Genomic DNA, 19,850 nt, shown 5'->3' on the forward strand with positions numbered 1-19,850 from the left:
ATACCTCCACAATAAACTAATGAACACCTACAGTTTCTTAGTTAACCGACCACGGCTCTGTAATTCATGTTTATTTCATTCGGTTTTCATATCGTAGATTAAACGGAGGTAAATCTTAATTCATGTAAAGAATTATTTTCATGTAAGTCATCAAAGTTCCGCAGAATAATGCAGCGTCCGCTTGCCGACGCCGTTGTGTCTCGCATTTTGTTGCTTCTTCTTCTCAACCTGTAAAAGAATTATATTGATTAGTCACTGAAAAGGAATATGGCTTGGATTAAGTTTCCTATTTACCTTGTATTCTGTAATAGAGCACTTTGTGTGATTTTCATGATATTTTACAAGCCGAGGCCGGTAGCGTTTGCTAACAACTCATGCTTTTCCCGGCAGTGACTGTCGCTTGTGTGGGAATCAGTTGGAATTTGTTTGTGTTGGAAAATTGCTGCTGTCAAAATTTACACGTTTATACTGCACCGTTCCATTCGTTCATTACTTCAACACTTGGTAAAAGTAAGGCGGCGCTCTGGGACCAATCGAACGAGACAAACAAACACGACTCTGTTCGATAGGTGCTCTGTCAGGTGTTCGATGTCTTACAGGGTTTCGAATCATAAAGCGAAAGGCCATGGGAGTGACAAAATGCAGACAAATTTTTCAAAATGTGAGCTTTTGTCACTTTTTTTAGCTTTTGTCAAAATTTTGTAACCTGGAGCAGCCAAGAAAAAAAGTTGACAAAAGTTGACAAAATTTGACGTTCGTGAAAAAGCGTAAACAAACAGCTATTTGGCGCAGTTGTGACCCATTGTTATGATAATAATGCTAAAATGCATGATTCTAATTGATTTATGTACCTATTTAGTACTTCTTAAACAAAATATCGATGATATTCAGATGTTGGAGCTTTTTTTCGCTCTTGTGTATGTTTTTGGTGCGGCCACGAGAAAAGCTCTTTTTTGCAGTTGACAAGCAATTTTGACAAAGTTGAAAAAAATGTCAACATTTTTTCAGCTCCGTGGCCACGCGCTAATATAAGGGAATAGTTGAACCACTTAGTGGAATGTTGCAAATCGGTAGGGGAATGTTGCAAGCAAGCTGTGGAAGTTTGCAATCATATGGGGGAGTGTTGCAATCGATTAGGGGAATGTTGGAAGCGTACTGTGGAGCTGTCATCAGCCTGTGGGTGCCGATGTTGTTGTATGAAATGATGATCAATGTCCATTAATTGCTACAAATCAGTCCGACGAGTGTTGTTGGACAAAACATCATTCATACAAATCGCTTTCTCCTCACCTTCCAATATAAATATCCATCATTGTGTAAAATTAATGCCTCCTCAACTCGAAACGTTTTTTGAAAGATAAATTGTACCAGCCTGTAGCTTCCATCCGCCGCAGCTAGGTAGCGTACGCGTTCAAAAAAAATTACACTAGCAAGTACGGACAATGTCCCCCGGCCTTTACACTGTTTTCAGCCACAGTTTTCAATGTGAACATCATTATTCAAAACTTAAATGATGGTTTTCAACAACTGTCATTATTTGTGGCAACTGGGCTGTTAAAAAATCCTCTTGCGATTGTAGAAAGGCATTCTACAAAAATGCTACTTGGGTTTTGAGATAAACAGGAGTTACGCGTAACACTACCGGATATCAAGAAGCGCGCGAAGAATTGCATTTTTTAAATTAACTAAAACATTATCTATTATCTCTATGAAGTTTTGCAGGCATTCTAAAATGAAATTTTGAACATCTAGAGACGATGTTGAATCGAAACACGGATTGTTCGCGTTACAGCGGCGTTACACATAACGCCAGTGGCTAGCAACCCAAGCACAGCATTTTGGCTGCACGGTTGCCATAGTCGTCTGAGCCGATAAATGCTATTGTGCATGGCTCACTCCTAAAATGCATTCTGGCTATTGAAACATGCCGCTCGAAAGTATAACATCAACATAACCAGCGAAGGTAGGTAGCTCGTTGCAAAAATGTTTAACGGCAATGGTAACGTGAAACCAAAATGTGTTTGGCGTTACGCCAGCGTATACGAAAAGTTTAAATAAGGGGTTGTATCCGTAACATAATTTAACGAATAATCACAAACTTAAATTAGTTGGTCCAAATAAAGACAAGTTCCAGTTGGATACTTCTTATCAAGGTCTGTATAGGAATGAGGTCTAATATTATCCAAAATCGGTTTGACCATCTTGAATGGTCATTGGACTGGAAATTTCATCAAACCCTCAAACAATTATTAGTACAAGAGGCATAAATACACTTCCTGTAAAATTCATGAACCAAATAACAACCTTCTTGCGATGACCAGACCGATTCGTCACTATAATCACATTCAAAATTTCAATCGAAAAGGGCTTTCAGATGTCAAACCGTCTATAGCGAGCTTTTGTCTACTTGTAAAATTGTTGTACTCTTTATGATACTAATAACGAAACAATTTAATTTTCATCCCATCCATATAACCTAGGGACAATTTACCACAATACAGTTGTTATTCTGTGGTCAGGGATCATTTTCAAGTCTTAATTCGGACTTTGTAATTTCAGACTAGTCTGATCCACTTCGCAGAAGTCCAAACAAACTGTAATTGTGGAGTCGGATCAGGATTTAATTCGGAAGCAGATTTAATTTTTCAGAGCCAAAGTGGATCCACAACTTCATTCCGGATCAAACATCACTAACATGTAACATTACAAAGTATCATTTCAGATGCGGGCAAATTGAAATGTGTATGGAGGAGAATACGATGTGGTCTTCTAAGAATTCTAAAGGTACTGAAATGGCAGGACAAACCATTAACCACCCAACTAACAATGGATAACAAATGTATGGTTGTTGAGTACAGTAGGGAAGAATTGAAACAGGGATCATTTCCTGATTATTGAATAAGTTACCCATTTTTAATGAGTTACTTTGCTCCGGGTACTTTGGAGAAAAATGGATCCTAATCCCAGTATATCCGTAATTGTTAGTTGATCTCATACTCGTCATTGTTTTAAGAGGATTTGTAAGGTTTGTGTATTAGACGATTTGAAAACCAGCTTGTTGAAATTATACAGTGATACTAGACCGGATAAGGGTGGATACAGTGCTCAAGAAAGATGTTCATATTTCATGATCAACAAAGCGTATTGTAACGGTAGCAAACTGATCAATATTTTCACTAAAGAGCTGCGGTCATAAACACAAACCCCGTTTGCTAATAGCCAGAGAAAGGAACGGATCTCAGAATAAGGAATAATCTGTTTTATATTTTAAATCCACCAAGCAACAAGTTGATTCCAACTGGGGTACATTAGGAATTTCAAGACGCATATAACAAAGCAAAGCGATCGTTTACCATAACACACACCAGAATGATCGAGTCGCATCGAGTCCTTTTGTGTAGTGTGCAGTTGCAGTTTTTGAAATTAATCTCTTTCATGCATTCTGCCCACATTTCAACATGAATCAAGTGAATACCTGCCCTCACTTTCCATCATCCAATGCGTAGCCGTTGTTTTTGTTCTTCCGATTGTACATCATTCTTACGCTAAATTCATTCCCGCGCGCGATCGAGCAGTACGATGTACGAACTAAAAATGTCAAACACGCAAAGCAACTCGCAAACATACACACAGAATCTCACCCAGAACTAATCCGAGCAGGTTTGCAAAAGGTCCCGAAAATCGATCGGCCTGTAGCGAGACCGGGAGCCTGCCCGATCCATCCCGTGAGGAAGGTCGCCCAACCAGCCAAAGGACCGGTTGTGTTTTCGTCGATCCAACAGCCTTTCCAGCTGAGGCCGCCGATTCGCTTGTCCAGCTTCTGTCCCACCCAGTTCACCCTCCACCACAGAGTTGTGTTAATATTAGTTCTGTACAGAGACGATCTTCCAGATCCAGACGACGGTTCGATCACCAGTAAGTAAACGTTTGAAAGACGCAAGCAGGACACCAGAGCGAGCGAGAAAAGGAAAGAAAATAATAACACAAAAAAAGTGGAAAATAAACCAACCCAGATTTCGCGCAGATTCTCGGCACTGGACACCCAGAACGGCAGAAGAGACACACTACCACACTCCACTCTGCCTCTGTGGCGCTGGAATGGCATCAGGCAGGCCGCCGTCCGACCAGATCGGTGCCCAGGTGCCGAAGAGGTATAAATACGGCGGCCAGTTTGCGCTGGACAGCTTATTAGTGAATTTTGCGTCGTCCAAGTTGGATGGGTAAGTAAAGTGGTTGGTTCGCGCTGGCCGTGTTGCCTCGGGTGTGCCTCGGTTCCCCCAGCAGTACGCGATCAAAACGCAGCAACGAGCCAGCAAGTTGACTTGCTCCCATCGGCCAAGATCAAGTTCAATGGCAGCAATCGTGTGCGACACTGTGTGTGACTGTGTGCAGTGTGTATGTGTGTTTACAGCGGATTAACGGTATTTGATCGGTCTCGGTGGCCGGGGCGGTAAAGATGCCGGCCAGTATGATGTGTCCTCTCGCTTGCTGCTTTTGCGCATGGAATATGCGTATGATCAGTATCATTTGCATAAAACAAACATAAACAACATACCGAGTTGAAGAAGGGAACCAAAAAACAAAACAAAAATGAAGACGCTTCGAGAATAGTGATTCTGTTGCGGGTGGCGATTTGAATTATTCGGCACCGTTGCCGGATCGATACTGCCTGCCAAAGAGAAGAATCGAGAGGAGAGAACAAACACAACGGAAGAATAAACACACCGAACGGCTTGTGCCTCTTGGAGCTTGGTGATTAATGACCGATCATTAAGTACTTATGCAACGTTTATCGTCCACACTGTGTGTGAGAGTGATGTTTCCGAACGGACCACGGAAAAGGAAGACGACGCTGATCGCATGTCGGGTGGGGGAAGGCATTTATGCTATTAAGTGGTCATTTTCCGACACTTGAGATGGGAATGGCGTGTGTAAACTGGCACTTGCTGCTGGCTAATGTGAATACGACAGTTCTGTGCTTATTAAGTGATAAACGGGCGGCCGTGTTAAACTAGTAACATTAGGAGTTTGGAAAAATATGTTCAAGATGCAGAAAGATGTACTTAGGAACTGTTATGTTTGAAGTTATTAGTAGGAATTATTTTTGAAACAATAATCGATTATTATCCTGTAGTTGTTGTTTCATTTCATTCCTTGGATAAACACAATAACTGTAATTAGTCAAAGTCGGCCTTTCACATTCCTTCATAAAGGATTAGTATTGTGCGCTATTATGGTCCAGCAGGGGATCAAACCACACCCGGGCGTTGTAGGAACCGGCGCATGTACTATTAGACCATCAGGCGAATTGGTCCATAAGGTGTTAAAAGAGAACAATATTCAAAGCAATAGCATTTCCACATTTGTTATTCTCTTCTACTAATGCAGTTGGCAGGTCAGTTTCTCACTTTTTTGTTGTTGTTATGTTATGTTTGTTAAGGCCATGGATTTGAATATTTTATCCAATGGAAGGAAGGAAGAATGTTTTATCCAATAACAAAATACTCGATACAAAATTAGGGAATTGAGATTCAATTGAGAGAATCTCAACACAAAATTGGCGAATCGACAAAGGAAAAACTATAATGCAAAATAATGCAAAACTTGTTTGGCCACTTTTCTGTGTATTGATCAGAACAGCTTATCGGCTTATGGATTTATGAGATCTTAAGCTCCAAGAAAGTGTGAAAATTTTACATTAATTTTTGAATACATGCTGATTAAATATCCTCCTTATCGAATGTTAGTTTTATACTTATTAACAATACTCTGCGCACACGAAACCGTCCACCGATCGCTCTATGGCTGTTTGTGCATGCATACCGTATTTAGGAAGCGTTGCATTGTTTCCCAACCCTTAACTGAAAGTAATAAGTAACCATCATCCCACCCCTTCTCATTGCTTATGCTGCTCAGGTGCAATGTTAGGCCAGTCACGGACAGTGGTTCTTTGTTTGCTGGCGGTTCTTCCGCTTTTAGCAGCACAAGGTAAGTAAACTACTACTACGGTTGCGGTGGCCCGTGTTGCACCCCAGTCTAATCAGCCGATCCGATAGTAACAATACAAAAACCCCGTTACTTCGCTCCACCCCAGGACAGAAAGCACGTATCGTTTGCTACTTCAGCAATTGGGCAATCTATCGGCCCGATGTCGGCCGGTACACGATCGATGACATCCCGGCGGAGATGTGCACCCACATCATCTACTCGTTCATCGGGGTGGACGACAGCAACTACCAGGTGCTGGTGATCGATCCCGAGGTCGACCTGGAGCAGAGCGGGTTCCGCAACTTTACCGAGCTGCGCCAACGGTACCCACACGCCAAGTACCAGATAGCGGTCGGCGGCTGGGCAGAGGGTGGCAAAAAGTACTCCCAGATGGTGGCGGTCAAGGAACGGCGCCAATCGTTCATCTCCAGCGTCGTCCAGTTCATGAAGGTGTACGGGTTCGATGGGTTCGATCTGGACTGGGAGTACCCGGGGGCGGCCGATCGAGGCGGCAGCTTCGGCGATAAGGATAAGTTTTTCTACTTCGTCGAGGAGCTGCGCCGGGCGTTCGATCGGGAGGGCCGCGGATGGGAAATTACGATGGCGGTCCCGGTGGCCAACTTCCGCCTGCAGGAGGGCTACCACGTGCCGGAGCTGTGCGAAAATCTGGATGCCATCCACTGCATGACGTACGATCTGCGGGGCAATTGGGCCGGGTTTGCCGATGTGCACAGTCCGCTGTACAAGCGGCCGCACGATCAGTGGGCCTACGAGAAGCTGAACGTGGTAAGTAGGTTCTCTTGTTGGATAAAGTGAAAGAGAATAACGAATTTGGTTGGGTTGAACTCTCCCTAGAACGATGGTGTCCAGCTGTGGGTGAATTATGGCTGTCCGCCCAACAAGTTGGTCATTGGAGTGCCATTCTACGGACGGACTTTCACGCTCAGTGCCAGTACGACCAACCCGACGCTTGGGTCGTACATCAACAAGGAGGCGGGCGGTGGCGATCCGGGACCGTACACAAATGCAACCGGATTTTTGGCGTACTATGAGGTAAGTGATATCGGAACATCTAGATGATAAATAATTCTTTCCAGATAATAAACCACATTAAATTGAACTGATCTTTTGCACTGATATATCGAACTGATATTTCTAACTGAATACTCTCTGGGGATGGAAAACTAATACATAGAGACTTGATCAAATCATCATCTCCATACAATTTGGATATAATTTTGATGGGCTCTTATTTGAATTTGGTTAATATCAGATAGACAAACGGATAAACTATCAAACCAGCAGGACCAAAGCCTAGTTCTCGGTTCAATCAATCACTCTTCTGGCGATTACTTCGACTCTCGCTGTTGTTAGAGCGTATCAGCATATGACGGAACTATACTAGTGTTGGCGGTATCGCTCAACTTACTGTTCTCCAGAGTTGCGCCTATGATTTCACGTCCGTTGCCATCATTTGACATTTGAATCCTTAGCAAAAGATGGCTTATTTTAAATGCTATCCTGGCTTATTCGGGTCGGTCTGGTGGTACAGTCATCAACTCGTACGACTTAATAACATACATGCTTGTCATGGGTTCAAGCCCCAAATAGACCGTGGCGCCCTAGACGTAGGACTGACTATCCTACTGTGGTAACAATAAATCACTGAATGGAGACTTCACCAGCCCACTACACCAGTGAGTGGTACAGGGAGGCCTTGACCGACGACGATTGTTGTGCCAAAAAGGAGAAGAAGATATTCTTGGCTTATTCATTTCCCCTACGCTCTTGTCCACTGTTGGCCGTTCAAAATCGTCGTAGCTGGTAATAGTGTAACGATCCTTTGCTCAACTGCTCTCAGACAATTTAATATCACATCTAAACAATTAGACATAAATTGTACTCTTTTCTGTTTCCGATCTCATCTTCAAACTTCATATTTTTCCCTTCAAAATCTAGTTTACGTAAGCACTAGCTCTGTTGAGTTGCGTTCTAGATTAACAATACTAAGGTCACTTAAAATTCTTTTTGAGTAGTAGTAGTAGTTCACTCCAACAACCTTCAATGCATAAAAATTGAAATAAAAAATGAAATGACTGTCTTCCAGATCTGCACCGAGGTGCAGGACGAGGAAAAGGGCTGGACGAAGAAGTGGGACGAGGTGGGCCTCTGTCCGTACACCTACAAGGGCACCCAGTTCGTCGGTTACGAGGACGAACGGTCGCTCCAGCACAAGATGGACTGGATCAAGCAGAAGGGGTACGCCGGCGCCATGACCTGGGCGATCGATATGGACGATTTCCACGGTCTTTGCGGGCCGGAAAATGCGCTGATGAAGGTGCTGTACGATGGTATGAAGGATTACGTCGTGCCCGAACCGACCGTAACAACCACACCGAGGGTAAGTGTGAGGAAGAGGGAGCCTAAAACAAGCCTTTTTTTAAAAACGATGATTTTTCACTTGCTCCCTCCAGCCGGAATGGAATCGACCACCATCCACAATGTCCTCGGATGGGGAGCAAACGACGGCACGTCCTGCCACTACCACCACTACCTACAAACCAAGACCGACGACAACGGTTGCACCAACGACAAGAACCACTACTGCCCGGCGAACCACGACGACCCGCAAGCCCACCACAATTCTGCCCCCGGACACCGATTCGGAGGAGGACCGGGAGGAGCCCGCCATGCCGCCAGCCGCACCCGAGCGCGAGGACGAGTCGGAGATCGATTGTTCCGGCTACAAGGACTTTGTGCCGTCGGTCGACTGTACCAAGTACTATCGCTGCGTCCACGGCCAGCCGGTCGAGTTTGTGTGCAAACCGGGCACCGTCTTCCACACCGCGCTGAACGTTTGCGACTGGCCGGAAAATGCGGACCGACCGGAATGTCGCACCAAAGCGAAACTGCTCGAAAGCCCGACCGCGTACGATTATGCGGCGCTGTAATCGCAAACCGCCGTGTTGCACACTATCAACGACCTATTTTAGGTTGCCGTGGTTTTATGTAATAATTTGCACAATAAACAATCTCTCTGTCTCTCCCTTGGGTACGATCGATCGATCGGGATTCGATCGCGATCAAGACACGCTGTGGGAGAGGAAATCTCTTTGTAAACAATATTGTCCTTGTATTTCTTGAACTCACACACTCAGACACTGCCAGCATGCAGAATGTCGTGTGACGCTCTCGCTGGGCAGTACGATGGAGAGTGTACGGTTTTTTCCGGAAACCAGTTTCTTTCCAGTGTATGCACTCCGGACGGGGCAGTGCGGGTGAGGTGTGTGTGTCGATGCGCGACAATCCCACTGCCTTCGGCCGGTATAGTTAAAACGTCACTGTTATTAGTCTAGTTGCCCCGCGGACACGGTACGACACCTTCACTAGCACCGGGCGTGATTCAGTCGTCGCGCAGTGCTTCAGGTGATCACACACTCGCTCTCTCACACACAATGGCAGCTGGCCGAGGTGCGTAACATAGGGAAGGAGCAGAACCAGTTTTTTTGTTTTGTTTTTGTTGTTATCTCCCAGTAAAGATTTACTAACCCGCGTTAGTGTGTGCGGTGCGTATCGTGCATTTGTTTGGCTCCGTTTTTCTCGCTCCAGAAAGAAGCGTCCTTTGGACGATCGCCGTCAGTTTGCTGCTGCTCCAGGGGCAGTGCCTCAGCCGGCTGATCTGCCACTACACGACCTGGTCGCAGGGCCGGGCCAACCCATACTCCTACCGGATCGAGGACGTCCCGGGCGATCTGTGCACGCACGTGGTGTACAACTTTGTCGGCGTGGACAGCGAGGAGTACGAGCTGGCGATGCTGCAGCGCGAGATCGACATCGTGCAGAATGGGTTCGGGCGGTTCATCGATCTGAAGCAGCGCTTCCCCGACCTGAAGATGTACGTGGCGGTCGGGGGCTGGGATCATGGCGGGGCACCGTTCAGCCGGATGGCGGCGTTTCGCAATCGGCGCAAGAAGTTCATCGAAAGTGTGGTCAAGTTTATGGGGCGGTATGAGTTTGATGGCATCGAGCTGGTGTGGCTGTACCCGGGCAGTGTGGAGCGGGGCGGCACCAACAACGATAAGGACAACTTTGTCTATCTGGTGGAGGAGCTGAAGACGGCGTTTCTGAGGGCGCGACAGCCGTGGGAGGTGGCGATCCAGGTGCCGGCCGACCATACCCGGTTTGAAGTGGGCTACGATCAGAGTTTGCTGTGCGAGTGAGTCGTCCGTATGAGGAGTGCCCTTTTCCCGTTTGGCGTTTGCTAATGTTTGCTTTCTTCCCTCCCAACCCAGGAGTGCTGACTTTGTGCACATTGCCGGGTACGATCTGCGCGGCTCGTGGACCGGCTTTGCCGATGTGCACAGCCCGATGACGGATCGGCCGCACGATCAGGGCATCTACAAGGGGCTGAACGTGCGGGCGGGCGTTGAGTCGTGGCTCGCGAGCGGATGCGCCCCGGAACGGGTCGTGCTGGGGGTACCGTTCCTCGGGCGTACGTACACGCTGCGCAACAGTCAGCAGAACGGTCTCGGTGCGGTGACGACCGGCCCTGGTCCGAAGGGTCAGCATACGTATAGTGCGGGCTATCTGGGGTACTTCGAGATCTGCCAGAAGCTGAAGGCTGAACGTAACTGGCGCACGGTTTGGGACGCGATCGGGCAGTGTCCGTACGCGTACCGGGGCAACCAGTGGATCGGGTACGAGAACGAGGAGTCGCTGAAGGAGAAGGTCGAGTTGGTGAAGAGCAAAGAGCTGGCCGGCGTCTATGCGTTCTCGCTCGATCTGGACGACTATCGGGGCAAGTGCGGTGGCGAACCGTACCCGCTTATGCGGACGCTGGCGGGATTGCTGAAGAAAGAGCACCAAAGCGTAATCGGGTTCGCGTTCGAGCGGGGTGATGATAAGTGAAGCGGGAGAGCGTGAGAGCGAAAGATTACATTTAAGTTAGTAACGTTAAAGAAAAGCAACAAGTAGGTGTTCCTAACAGCTGCACGGTATTTAAATAAATGCTTATTTATCTCTTTTAAGCTGTCTCCTTCCATCTCATTCGAGTGTGTTATCACTTTGTTTATAGATAGAGTATAGAAGGGTTTAGATTTTACAGATTGCTAAGGGGCATGATTCAAACAACGAGGGTTTTTTCACATCAAACATCGTGTTGATAAAGGCATCGGGGCCAGCAGTGTGTTAGTGGCATCGTTCCTAGTGCACGACCGGTCACAGACAACCACTAACTCCAAAACAATAACATTCACCAGCGTCGTGGCGTGGGGATTTCCCGTCTGTCGCCTAGGGTTTCGTTCCCTTTAGTCGTCTGTATGCATCATCGCGTTTCGGTGTGAAGGAACGCGGGAAACACACGATCCTGTGCCCGCGATCATAAAACCACGGTTGTGCGCCAACGAATACAAACAAAGCAAACACATACACACGCGATGGTGCTGCCGGTGATGTGAGATGCATAATTAAATACAGTGATGGCGATTTGCAAGAATTTTCTTGTAACATTAGGAGTGCCAGTAAGTTTGTAGTTTTTTTTTCTACTAACGAAAATCAATTGCTATTCCATTTCACATAAAGGTTTCCCAGGATTTATTGGTGGGTTCCCATAATTTTTTGGGCTCGTCTCTCGATTTATTTGTAATATCCCATAGATTTTTGGTTCGTTCCCATCATTTATAGGTCGTCCGTTTGGATATCAATACAATTGAGCAAAAAAAATCTGGGGACCGACCAAAAATTCATGAGAATTCTTCTTCTTTTGGCACAACAACCGCTGCCGGTCAAGGCCTGCTTGTACCCACTAATGAAGTGGGCTTGGCTTTCAGTGACTTTTTGTTACCATAGCAGGATAGTCAGTCCTACGTATGGGAGCACGGTCTATTCGGGGCTTGAACCCATGACGGGCATGTTGTTAAGTCGTTCGAGTTAACGACTGTACCACCAGACCGGCCCAAAAATTCGTAAGAATACACCAAAAAAATATGGGAAGTAACCTAGAAATTATGGGAACCGACCAATAAATTGTGGGAAACCCTGTATGTATTGTAGTATATTTTTTAAATTTGCGAATAAAAATTAGTTTCCGTCAGAAAATTTCAATTTTTTTCTATTTCATTAAAATTGTTCTACAGAACAGTATCAATCGCTGTGATCTAGTAAATCAAGTTTCTGCTTGATGTGTTTGTGCAGGGATCGTCAGTAGTTGTTCTGTTCTGTGTGGTGGTCAAACCACCTCCAACAAACTACTTAAGCTAAAGCACAGCTATCATATACTTCTACCAAAATAGGATGTATAGCGATACACATTTCCTCCATATTGTCTATAATCAAATATAATTCACAAAAAAAACTTTTCTCCAAAACTTGGCAGTTTTTTGATAACATAAAAAAAACACTGCAGCATTCACTGTAGCGAAGCGACTAATAATGGAACAACAAAGCACTAAAGATAACTCTTCAACATATTTGAACTGCAAGCTGGCAACATCAAACGCTCCAGACACTACGAACTTATTGATACTCCTAATAGTATTGGTTGTTTCCCTTTTGCTTTGAGCGCGATCAAACGCATTTGGAATTGTTGATTGTACGACACGGATCGGATCAGACACCGTTCAATCATCGTCAGTCTCTGTTGATCGTACAGATCGCTGCTCCGTTGGTTCTGCTTGTTTACACCTAATTTCAACAAGGATGATGGTACAAAGTAAAGTGTTCTATATTTTCCGCTTAATTTGATTGTTTGCTTAACACTTTGATTGTCTCAAATTTCCACAGAAATTGCCCTTATGACGGCTCTCCTGCTGGCTGCTAGCTACGAATGCCACGCCAAGCCCCAACGACTGATCTGCTACTACACGAACTGGTCCCATGCCCGACCGAACGAGCACCGGTACGACCTAGAGGACATTCCGGGCGACCTCTGCACTCACGTGGCGTACGCGTTCGTTGGCGTCGACGAAGCTACCTCACGCATCAGCTCCCTCAAGCCCGAGTACGATGAGGACGCCGGGCAGAACGGATTCGAGCGGTTTCGTGACCTGAAGGAACGGTTTCCGCATCTTCGGCTGATCGTTTCCGTGGGCGGCTGGACACACGGTGGCGGTGCGTTTAGCAGGATGGCCTCATCACGTGCTGCCCGGTTGGAGTTTGTAACCAGTGCGGTCACCTTCCTGGACCGGTACCGGCTCGATGGGCTGGAAATTGTTTGGCTATGGCCGGGAGCGCCCGAGCGTGATGGCAAGCGGGAGGATAAGGATAACTTTTACTACCTCGTGGGTGACTTGCGGGACGCCTTCCGGCGGGCTGGTAAGGGTTGGGAGGTGTCCGTGCAGGTACCGGTTGATAGGGCCCGCATTGCCGTTGGCTATCAGCAAGAGTGGCTCTGTCAGTAAGCACCGGGGTGATGTCTTAACAGTCCAACCGTTGTTTTAAGTTCATTTTCTTTGTTTTTTGCAGAGCTGCTGACTACATACAGCTTGCCGGGTATGATTTGCGTGGTCCCTGGACGGGATATGCCGATGTCCATAGCGTACTGAGACGAAGATCGCACGACGTGCACTACTTTGCCACCTTCAACATAGAGGATGGCATCACCTCCTGGCTGGGTAAGGGCTGTAGAGCGAATCAGCTCGTACTCGGTCTTCCATTGTACGGCCGTAGCTATGTGCTGAAGAATGCAACCCTCGCCACGGGCCCGGGAGCGCCGGCGATCGGACCGGGTGAGCAAGGACCGATCACGAACGATCCGGGACTGTTGGGGTACTTTGAGTTGTGTGAACTGCTGAAGGATCGTAACTGGACGTATGGATGGGATGAGGTGGCACAGGCAGCGTACGCGTATCGCGCCAACCAGTGGATTGGCTACGAGAGTGCGGAATCTCTGACAGCGAAAGCACAGTGGGTCGTTGGGAAGGGATTGGGTGGCATATACGCATACACGCTGGATTTGGACGACTACCGGGGGCACTGTGGCGAAACGCATGGTCTGCTGCGTAGTTTGCATCGGGAATTGCGAAATGGTAGCGACGTTGAAGTAGATTTCGCTATATTCAGAGAAGGAGGAGTTTTCTAGTTGCTTGAAAATGTCTGTTGACTGTTGTCGATTGACAGGATGCAAAGTTCTAGCAATATTTGGCAATAAAATTAAATAGCACGAAACACAACTGTTATAAACAAGTACAGGCCAACCGTAAAAAAAAAGAACCTGTCTGGAGGCATCCAAATTAAAACTCCCCAGAGTTTTTTTCCTTTTTTGGAAATTCCCAATGTTTCTCCCTGAGCGCCCAAAAAAAAAGACCTCCTCACTCATGCACGTTGATAACCTTTTGGGATGATTTTCAGTTTCGTACCAACACACAGAACAAAAACACGTCCCGTCGTTCTTCCAAACTGGTATCAGAGGTTGTTGTTCCGTTATGATTACACTTCTGCGGCGCTTCTCCGCGACATATCTCCGCACGTCATCCGCCGTGCCACGGGGGGCCGTAGGGAGACTCCATTCAGCATCTAACAACGCAACCATCACCATTTCAAACTAACTATTAAGCGCCCAGTATCGCTCGGAACGTCTGCGGGTGTAAATGTGACTTTGGCCGTCGCCAAGAACGACTTCTTCGGTGCTTTCCGCTTGGACGATGGCGAAGGCGCTAAAAAAATGTAAGTATCTCCCCCAGCACCAAACGGGAAGGAAGCGAAACCTGTTTGGTTCGGGTTTTTGGATCGCGCTCTTGTTGTTTTTTAATTCCTCGTTCCGGTTGCTGCTGCTTCTTCTTTCTTTTCTACTCAACGTGACTTTTACAGATACGAGACCACTCTCGGTGGAGATGGTGGGCCTGGTGCATCTGCTCCTGCTGCTCACGGCCCTTTGCGCCGGTGAAGAAAGTCGGCTGGTTTGCTACTTCACCAACTGGTCGCCGGACCGGGCCGGCGAGTACGCGTTCAATGTCAACGACATACCGGTCGAGCTGTGCACCCACCTCACCTACACCTTTGCCGGGGTGGACGAGGACACGTTCGAGCTGCGGCCGACCGACGGGAAGTTCGACATACTGCAGCAGGGCTACGAGAAGTTCGCCAACCTGAAGAAGACAAACCCCGAGCTGAAGCTTTCGCTGGCCGTGGGAGGTTGGGCGCATGGGGCCGAACCGTTCCAGAAGATGGCGGCCACACTGAACGGGCGGGAGGTGTTTATTAACAGTGTGATTGAGTTCCTTCACCGGTACAACTTCGATGGGATCGAAATTGTGTGGCTTTGGCCGGGTAGTTCGGACCGGGGCGGCCAGCCGAGTGATAAGGACAACTTCTATCTGCTGATAGCGGAGCTGAAGAGCGCGTTCCGGGAGGCCGGACAGGATGGTTGGGAAGTGGTGGTGCAGGTGCCACTCGAGCGGTACCGGATCGAGCAGGGCTACCACCAAAGTCAGCTGTGCAGGTAAGCGTGTGTGACACCGAGTGGAGAGCGACCTTCAAAAAAACCCGAAGCCAATTGGCGGCCCTCTCTTCGGTTTCTTCATAGAGTGGCGGACTATGTGTACGTAACCGGATACGATCTTCGCGGCTCGTGGAACGGGTACACCGACGTGCACAGCCCCATGAACAATCGCCTATTCGATACGGGCGCGCAGAGAGATTTGAACGTCAAGGGTGGCGTGCAGCACTGGATCAAAGGTGGCTGTCCGGCGCGCAAAATCGTCCTCGGTGTACCACTGTTCGGGCGCACGTACACACTAGCAAACAGTGAGGAGCATGGACTGGCGGCACCAACCACCGGTCCAGGGCTGCCGGGACCACAAACGAAGGATGCCGGCTACCGCGGGTACTTTGAAATTTGCACCGAAATGCAGCAGTCCGGCTGGGAGATCGATTGGGACGTGCGGGGCCAATGCCCGTACGCTTACCGGGGCGATCAGTGGATCGGGTTCGAGAATACGATCTCGATCGTGGAGAAGGCTAACTACGCCAAATATCAGGGACTGGCGGGCGTGTACGCCTTTTCGCTCGATCTGGACGACTACCGGGGCAAGTGTGGCAAACGGTATCCGCTGCTAACGGCGCTGCGCAATGCCTACAAACCGAAGATGCTCTGCGGGACGGGTGACGATTTTGCGGCCTTCCGTGAACCCTGTGATCTTGTTTAGTGTGGGACAGTGATAGTTTGGGAACATGGGATGAAATTGTACCACTCGCAACAGTGTGCTTTGGAGTTCGGCGATCAAATCGGTGAAAGTGAGACAGGTTTGAAGTGCATAAAATAGAGGCCGTGTGTCTGGAATTTGAACCGTGAGTGATATTCATCCTTGGTGCTCAGTAAAGTGCTCTAACATTGCCAGCAAAGTATGTTGCAAAACCACACAACATGACTTTAACTATTTTAAATGTATTTATCCGAAACAATGTTACAGTTAAATTGACATTTCGTGCGTTATTTTAAAGTTCCCAAATGGTATGTGTGAGTGTCTTATTCAGTGATGCCAAACGTGCTAATCAAGGCGATAAAAGGTGCAAATATAGGAAATGTTAATGTGGAATTGCAGTGTTTGTGGTTTATTAATTTAAAGATTTCTGGTGGAATTTTGACATGAGATTTTTTTTAATACCTTGTTCTTCGAATTACTGGCAGTTTCCGAAATATACTTGAATTTTTCACACAATCTTTCTACTGTTTTCCATTTTGTTCCAAGAGCCATTGTTCCAAGAATGTTAAGACATTTTCCAATAATGGTTGGACATATTCAAAAACTTCAGAAACAGTCATCATCAGTCAAACAGTCAGTAAAAGGATATACATTAAAATACAACTAGTAATTGACTTTCCCAAACGATAACGATAACGAACAATCAAATTAAACGTTTGGTAATGCGTTTCACAGCTATATCAAGATAATATCACGCAAATAGTATGAAAACGAAATTAATTTGAAACTTACCAGTAGTTTGAAACATCTCTAAACGCAGTTCAAGAAAAAAGAGCCGGAAGTAAGCTAAGACTAATATCAGAAACCTACACCCATTGTTAGCGCAGGTCGGCTTTGGATGTTCAATCCGTCCAAGTTTCATTAATTGTTAACAAGCTTCAAGCTGATCACAAAGCATCTAGTCACAATCACTTGAGTGTAAAAGTACTTTCCACGATTCTTGCATGGCGAGTGACTTTTACCGAGGAGAATATTATGATGTTTGACATCACTGATTGTTCATCAAATCAGAATAGAGAATAATAAGAAGATTAGATTTGAGCAGCGATTAGTTATTGCATTAAGGGCACAACCACATATGCAAAAAAAACCAGTAACAGTGCTGCCTTCTTTTGCTAACAGTACAGGCTTTGATGTCTAGCGTCTTCATAGGTACTAGAGGTATACCTCCGTATATGTACGATCGAAATCCATCAGTCAACTGTTACTGATCTAACGTCCTGTGAATTACCTTTAGCACTTTTAATGAATTCCATCAGCCATACAGCAAGATACGAACGATCGTTACTATCATCTTTCTGTTGTTGGTGTTGGTTGGTTGCTTCCGTTCCCAACGCTCCCCCACTGCCACAATCGGGTCTGTGGGTTTTATTGCCCAGAATTTCCCCTGCTGTTTACCAAACGAACAGGTTTTTTTTCTACACACCCGGACATTCGTGCGAGGGGTAAGTGAGTTGTTGTGCGATGCGCGCGCTGCATTCTGTATTAAGACGCGAGCGCGACAACACGCATCTCGGGACACTGGTTGGCGGTGGTAGCAACCTTGTTTCTGCGCTGGAATTGAAGCTTTTGCCAAGTGAAAATCATGTTCGCTGCTTAGTTGTGGTTTGAAACATAGAAAAAAGGTGCTAAGCAAATAGAACATCAAATCGTAATGAAGTTCGTTGTCTGTGTTCTCCTCATGAGCAGCCTTGCGCTGGGTAAGAAGGTTATTTCCATTTCCTCTTTTGCACATTGCCCTTCACAATATCATGACTCCTTCTCTTTTGCGCATTCCTTTCGGTGGGGCACTGCAGCTGCTGAAACCCGTTTCGTCTGCCACTATACGACCTGGTCCCGCGATCGGCCGGACGAAGGTTCCTTCCAGATCAACGACATCCCGGGCAACCTTTGCTCGCACGTCGTCTACAACTTCCTCGGCGTGAACGAAACCTCCTACCAGCTGGAGCTGCTGCAGCCCGACTATGACCTCGGCGAGCGGGCGATCGAACGGTTCGCCGCGCTGAAAGATCAGTTCCCCCACCTGAAGCTGCTGATCGCGGTCGGTGGCTGGGCGCACGGTGGTGCGCGCTTCAGCGAAATGGCCAAGTTTCGCACCCGGCGCAATCAGTTCATCGGCAGCGTGATCAAGTTCCTGCACCAGTACCGGCTGGACGGCATCGAGCTGGTGTGGCTCTATCCGGGCAACTTCGATCGGGGCGGCGCTGTGGAGGACAAGGACACCTTCCTCTATCTCGTGTCCGAGCTGGCCAAGGTGGTGCGGGACGAGAAGAAACCGTACGAGGTGGTGATACAGGTGCCGGTCGACATCTCGCGCATGGCGGTCGGGTACCACCAGGAGGAGCTGTGCGCGGCGGCCGACTTCGTGCACATGGTCGGGTACGATCTGCGCGGCTGGTGGAACAACTTTGCCGACGTGCACAGCCCACTGGCGCCCCGCCCGAACGATCTCGTGATGGACAGCTTCGAGCACGTGAACGTGGGGGACGGCGTGCAAGATTGGCTCGACAAGGGCTGCCCGCCCGAGAAGGTGACGCTCGGGGTGGCCCTGTTCGGCCGCACCTACCTGCTGGACGATCCGCTCGACAACACGATCGGTGCGGTGACGATCGGGGCCGGCGATCCGGGCCCGTACAGCAACGAGCCGGGCTATCTCGGCTACTGCGAGTTCTGCCACAATCTGACCAGCGACGAGTGGACGAAGAAGTGGGACGATGTGGGCCTGTGCCCGTACGCGTACACCGAGACGACCTGGATCGGGTACGAGAACGAGCGGTCGCTGCAGGAAAAGATCAACTACGTGAAGCAGAAGCGGCTGGGCGGGCTGTACGCGTTCTCGCTCGATCTGGACGACTATAGGGGGGCCTGCGGGGAACCGTTCCCGCTGACCCGCTTCCTATCGCGCTATCACGACGAAACGAAGATCAAAGATTGGCACATTTTCGTCTCGACCACGGAGCGGAAGGAGATCAATACGACGGAAGCCGAATCGTAACGATCGTGGGCAACACTCTCTAAGCATAACACACGCACGCAGCGCATTGTGTAATGTATTTTATAATACAAAAATAAAGGCAAACTGCATCCCGCTTTACATAATGGCCACCGTCGGTGTCTGTTGTCGCTATTATTTGTAACAACTACCACAACAACAAACCGGTTAGAATTATTCTGGGCTGCCGCCAAACAGCGGCGCAAATTAATTAACAACCCACCGAAGCGTGCGGGTAATCCCGCTCGCTCTGGTGTGTGTTTGTGTGGAAATTCCACCATCTTTCAACGGTGGGCTAACAAGTTAGGCGGTTTCATGCACACTGGGACGTTTGTGTGGCAGGTGGTCTCCCCTCCCTGGCATGCCTTCAACAAACTTCCGCGGGCCGTGGGTCAGATGTCAGCGGCATGATAATGGAGCGCCGGTAGCGATCGGTGCTGGAGCTCTGAGCATAAAACACTCCACAAAGTAGATTATTCTAACAATAAACATTAATCTTTTCCCGCCACACTCTCACACAGCTTCAGCACGTGTTACTTCATTTGTTCTGTTTTACACCCTCCCTCCCCCTACTAGATCGTGATCGTGGTGAGACGAAATTGTCAGACGAAATAACCAACTACATCTTCGCCGGATGGTGGCGTCCGTTTTCGTTGCCCGTATTTCGCGCG

General features: G+C 47.7%; 4 protein-coding genes and 1 long non-coding RNA gene across 6 annotated transcripts; 4 read left to right on the plus strand and 1 right to left on the minus strand.

Annotated features, from left to right (window-relative positions):
- Positions 1–33: 33 nt before the first annotated feature.
- On the minus strand, positions 34–556 carry LOC120907098. Its single transcript, XR_005740319.1, has 2 exons — positions 295–556; positions 34–228 (listed from the first exon to the last, which is right to left on the minus strand). It is a non-coding gene; the product is annotated as an uncharacterized LOC120907098 (long non-coding RNA).
- A 4,811-nt stretch (positions 557–5,367) lies between these two features.
- On the plus strand, positions 5,368–19,292 carry LOC120897496 (probable chitinase 10). Its single transcript, XM_040302439.1, has 13 exons — positions 5,368–5,395; positions 5,917–5,988; positions 6,095–6,774; positions 6,844–7,041; positions 8,096–8,389; positions 8,463–8,936; positions 9,693–10,204; positions 10,281–10,882; positions 12,769–13,381; positions 13,450–14,012; positions 14,794–15,424; positions 15,509–16,116; positions 17,984–19,292. The coding sequence occupies exons 1-13, from the start codon at positions 5,383–5,385 to the stop codon at positions 19,180–19,182; spliced, it is 6,459 nt and encodes a 2,152-aa protein (XP_040158373.1). The 5' UTR covers positions 5,368–5,382; the 3' UTR covers positions 19,183–19,292.
- LOC120907000 (endochitinase) lies at positions 9,258–11,015 on the plus strand. 2 transcript variants are annotated; one of them, XM_040319031.1, is made up of 3 exons: positions 9,258–9,459; positions 9,547–10,204; positions 10,281–11,015. In XM_040319031.1, the coding sequence occupies exons 1-3, from the start codon at positions 9,444–9,446 to the stop codon at positions 10,894–10,896; spliced, it is 1,290 nt and encodes a 429-aa protein (XP_040174965.1). In that variant the 5' UTR covers positions 9,258–9,443; the 3' UTR covers positions 10,897–11,015. The 2 variants fall into 2 exon arrangements, with proteins under 2 accessions (XP_040174965.1, XP_040174966.1); XM_040319032.1 differs by having other exon boundaries at positions 9,285–9,459; positions 9,598–10,204.
- On the plus strand, positions 12,567–14,151 carry LOC120907042 (endochitinase-like). The gene is made up of 3 exons (XM_040319034.1): positions 12,567–12,697; positions 12,769–13,381; positions 13,450–14,151. The coding sequence occupies exons 1-3, from the start codon at positions 12,685–12,687 to the stop codon at positions 14,063–14,065; spliced, it is 1,242 nt and encodes a 413-aa protein (XP_040174968.1). The 5' UTR covers positions 12,567–12,684; the 3' UTR covers positions 14,066–14,151.
- On the plus strand, positions 14,265–16,520 carry LOC120907026 (endochitinase-like). Its single transcript, XM_040319033.1, has 3 exons — positions 14,265–14,649; positions 14,794–15,424; positions 15,509–16,520. Exons 1-3 carry the CDS (start codon positions 14,628–14,630, stop codon positions 16,128–16,130), a joined length of 1,275 nt encoding a protein of 424 aa, XP_040174967.1. The 5' UTR covers positions 14,265–14,627; the 3' UTR covers positions 16,131–16,520.
- Positions 19,293–19,850: the final 558 nt, after the last annotated feature.

Source organism: Anopheles arabiensis, chromosome 2 (genome assembly GCF_016920715.1).
Source record: "Anopheles arabiensis isolate DONGOLA chromosome 2, AaraD3, whole genome shotgun sequence".
In the NCBI taxonomy this organism is placed as follows: domain Eukaryota; kingdom Metazoa; phylum Arthropoda; class Insecta; order Diptera; family Culicidae; genus Anopheles; species Anopheles arabiensis.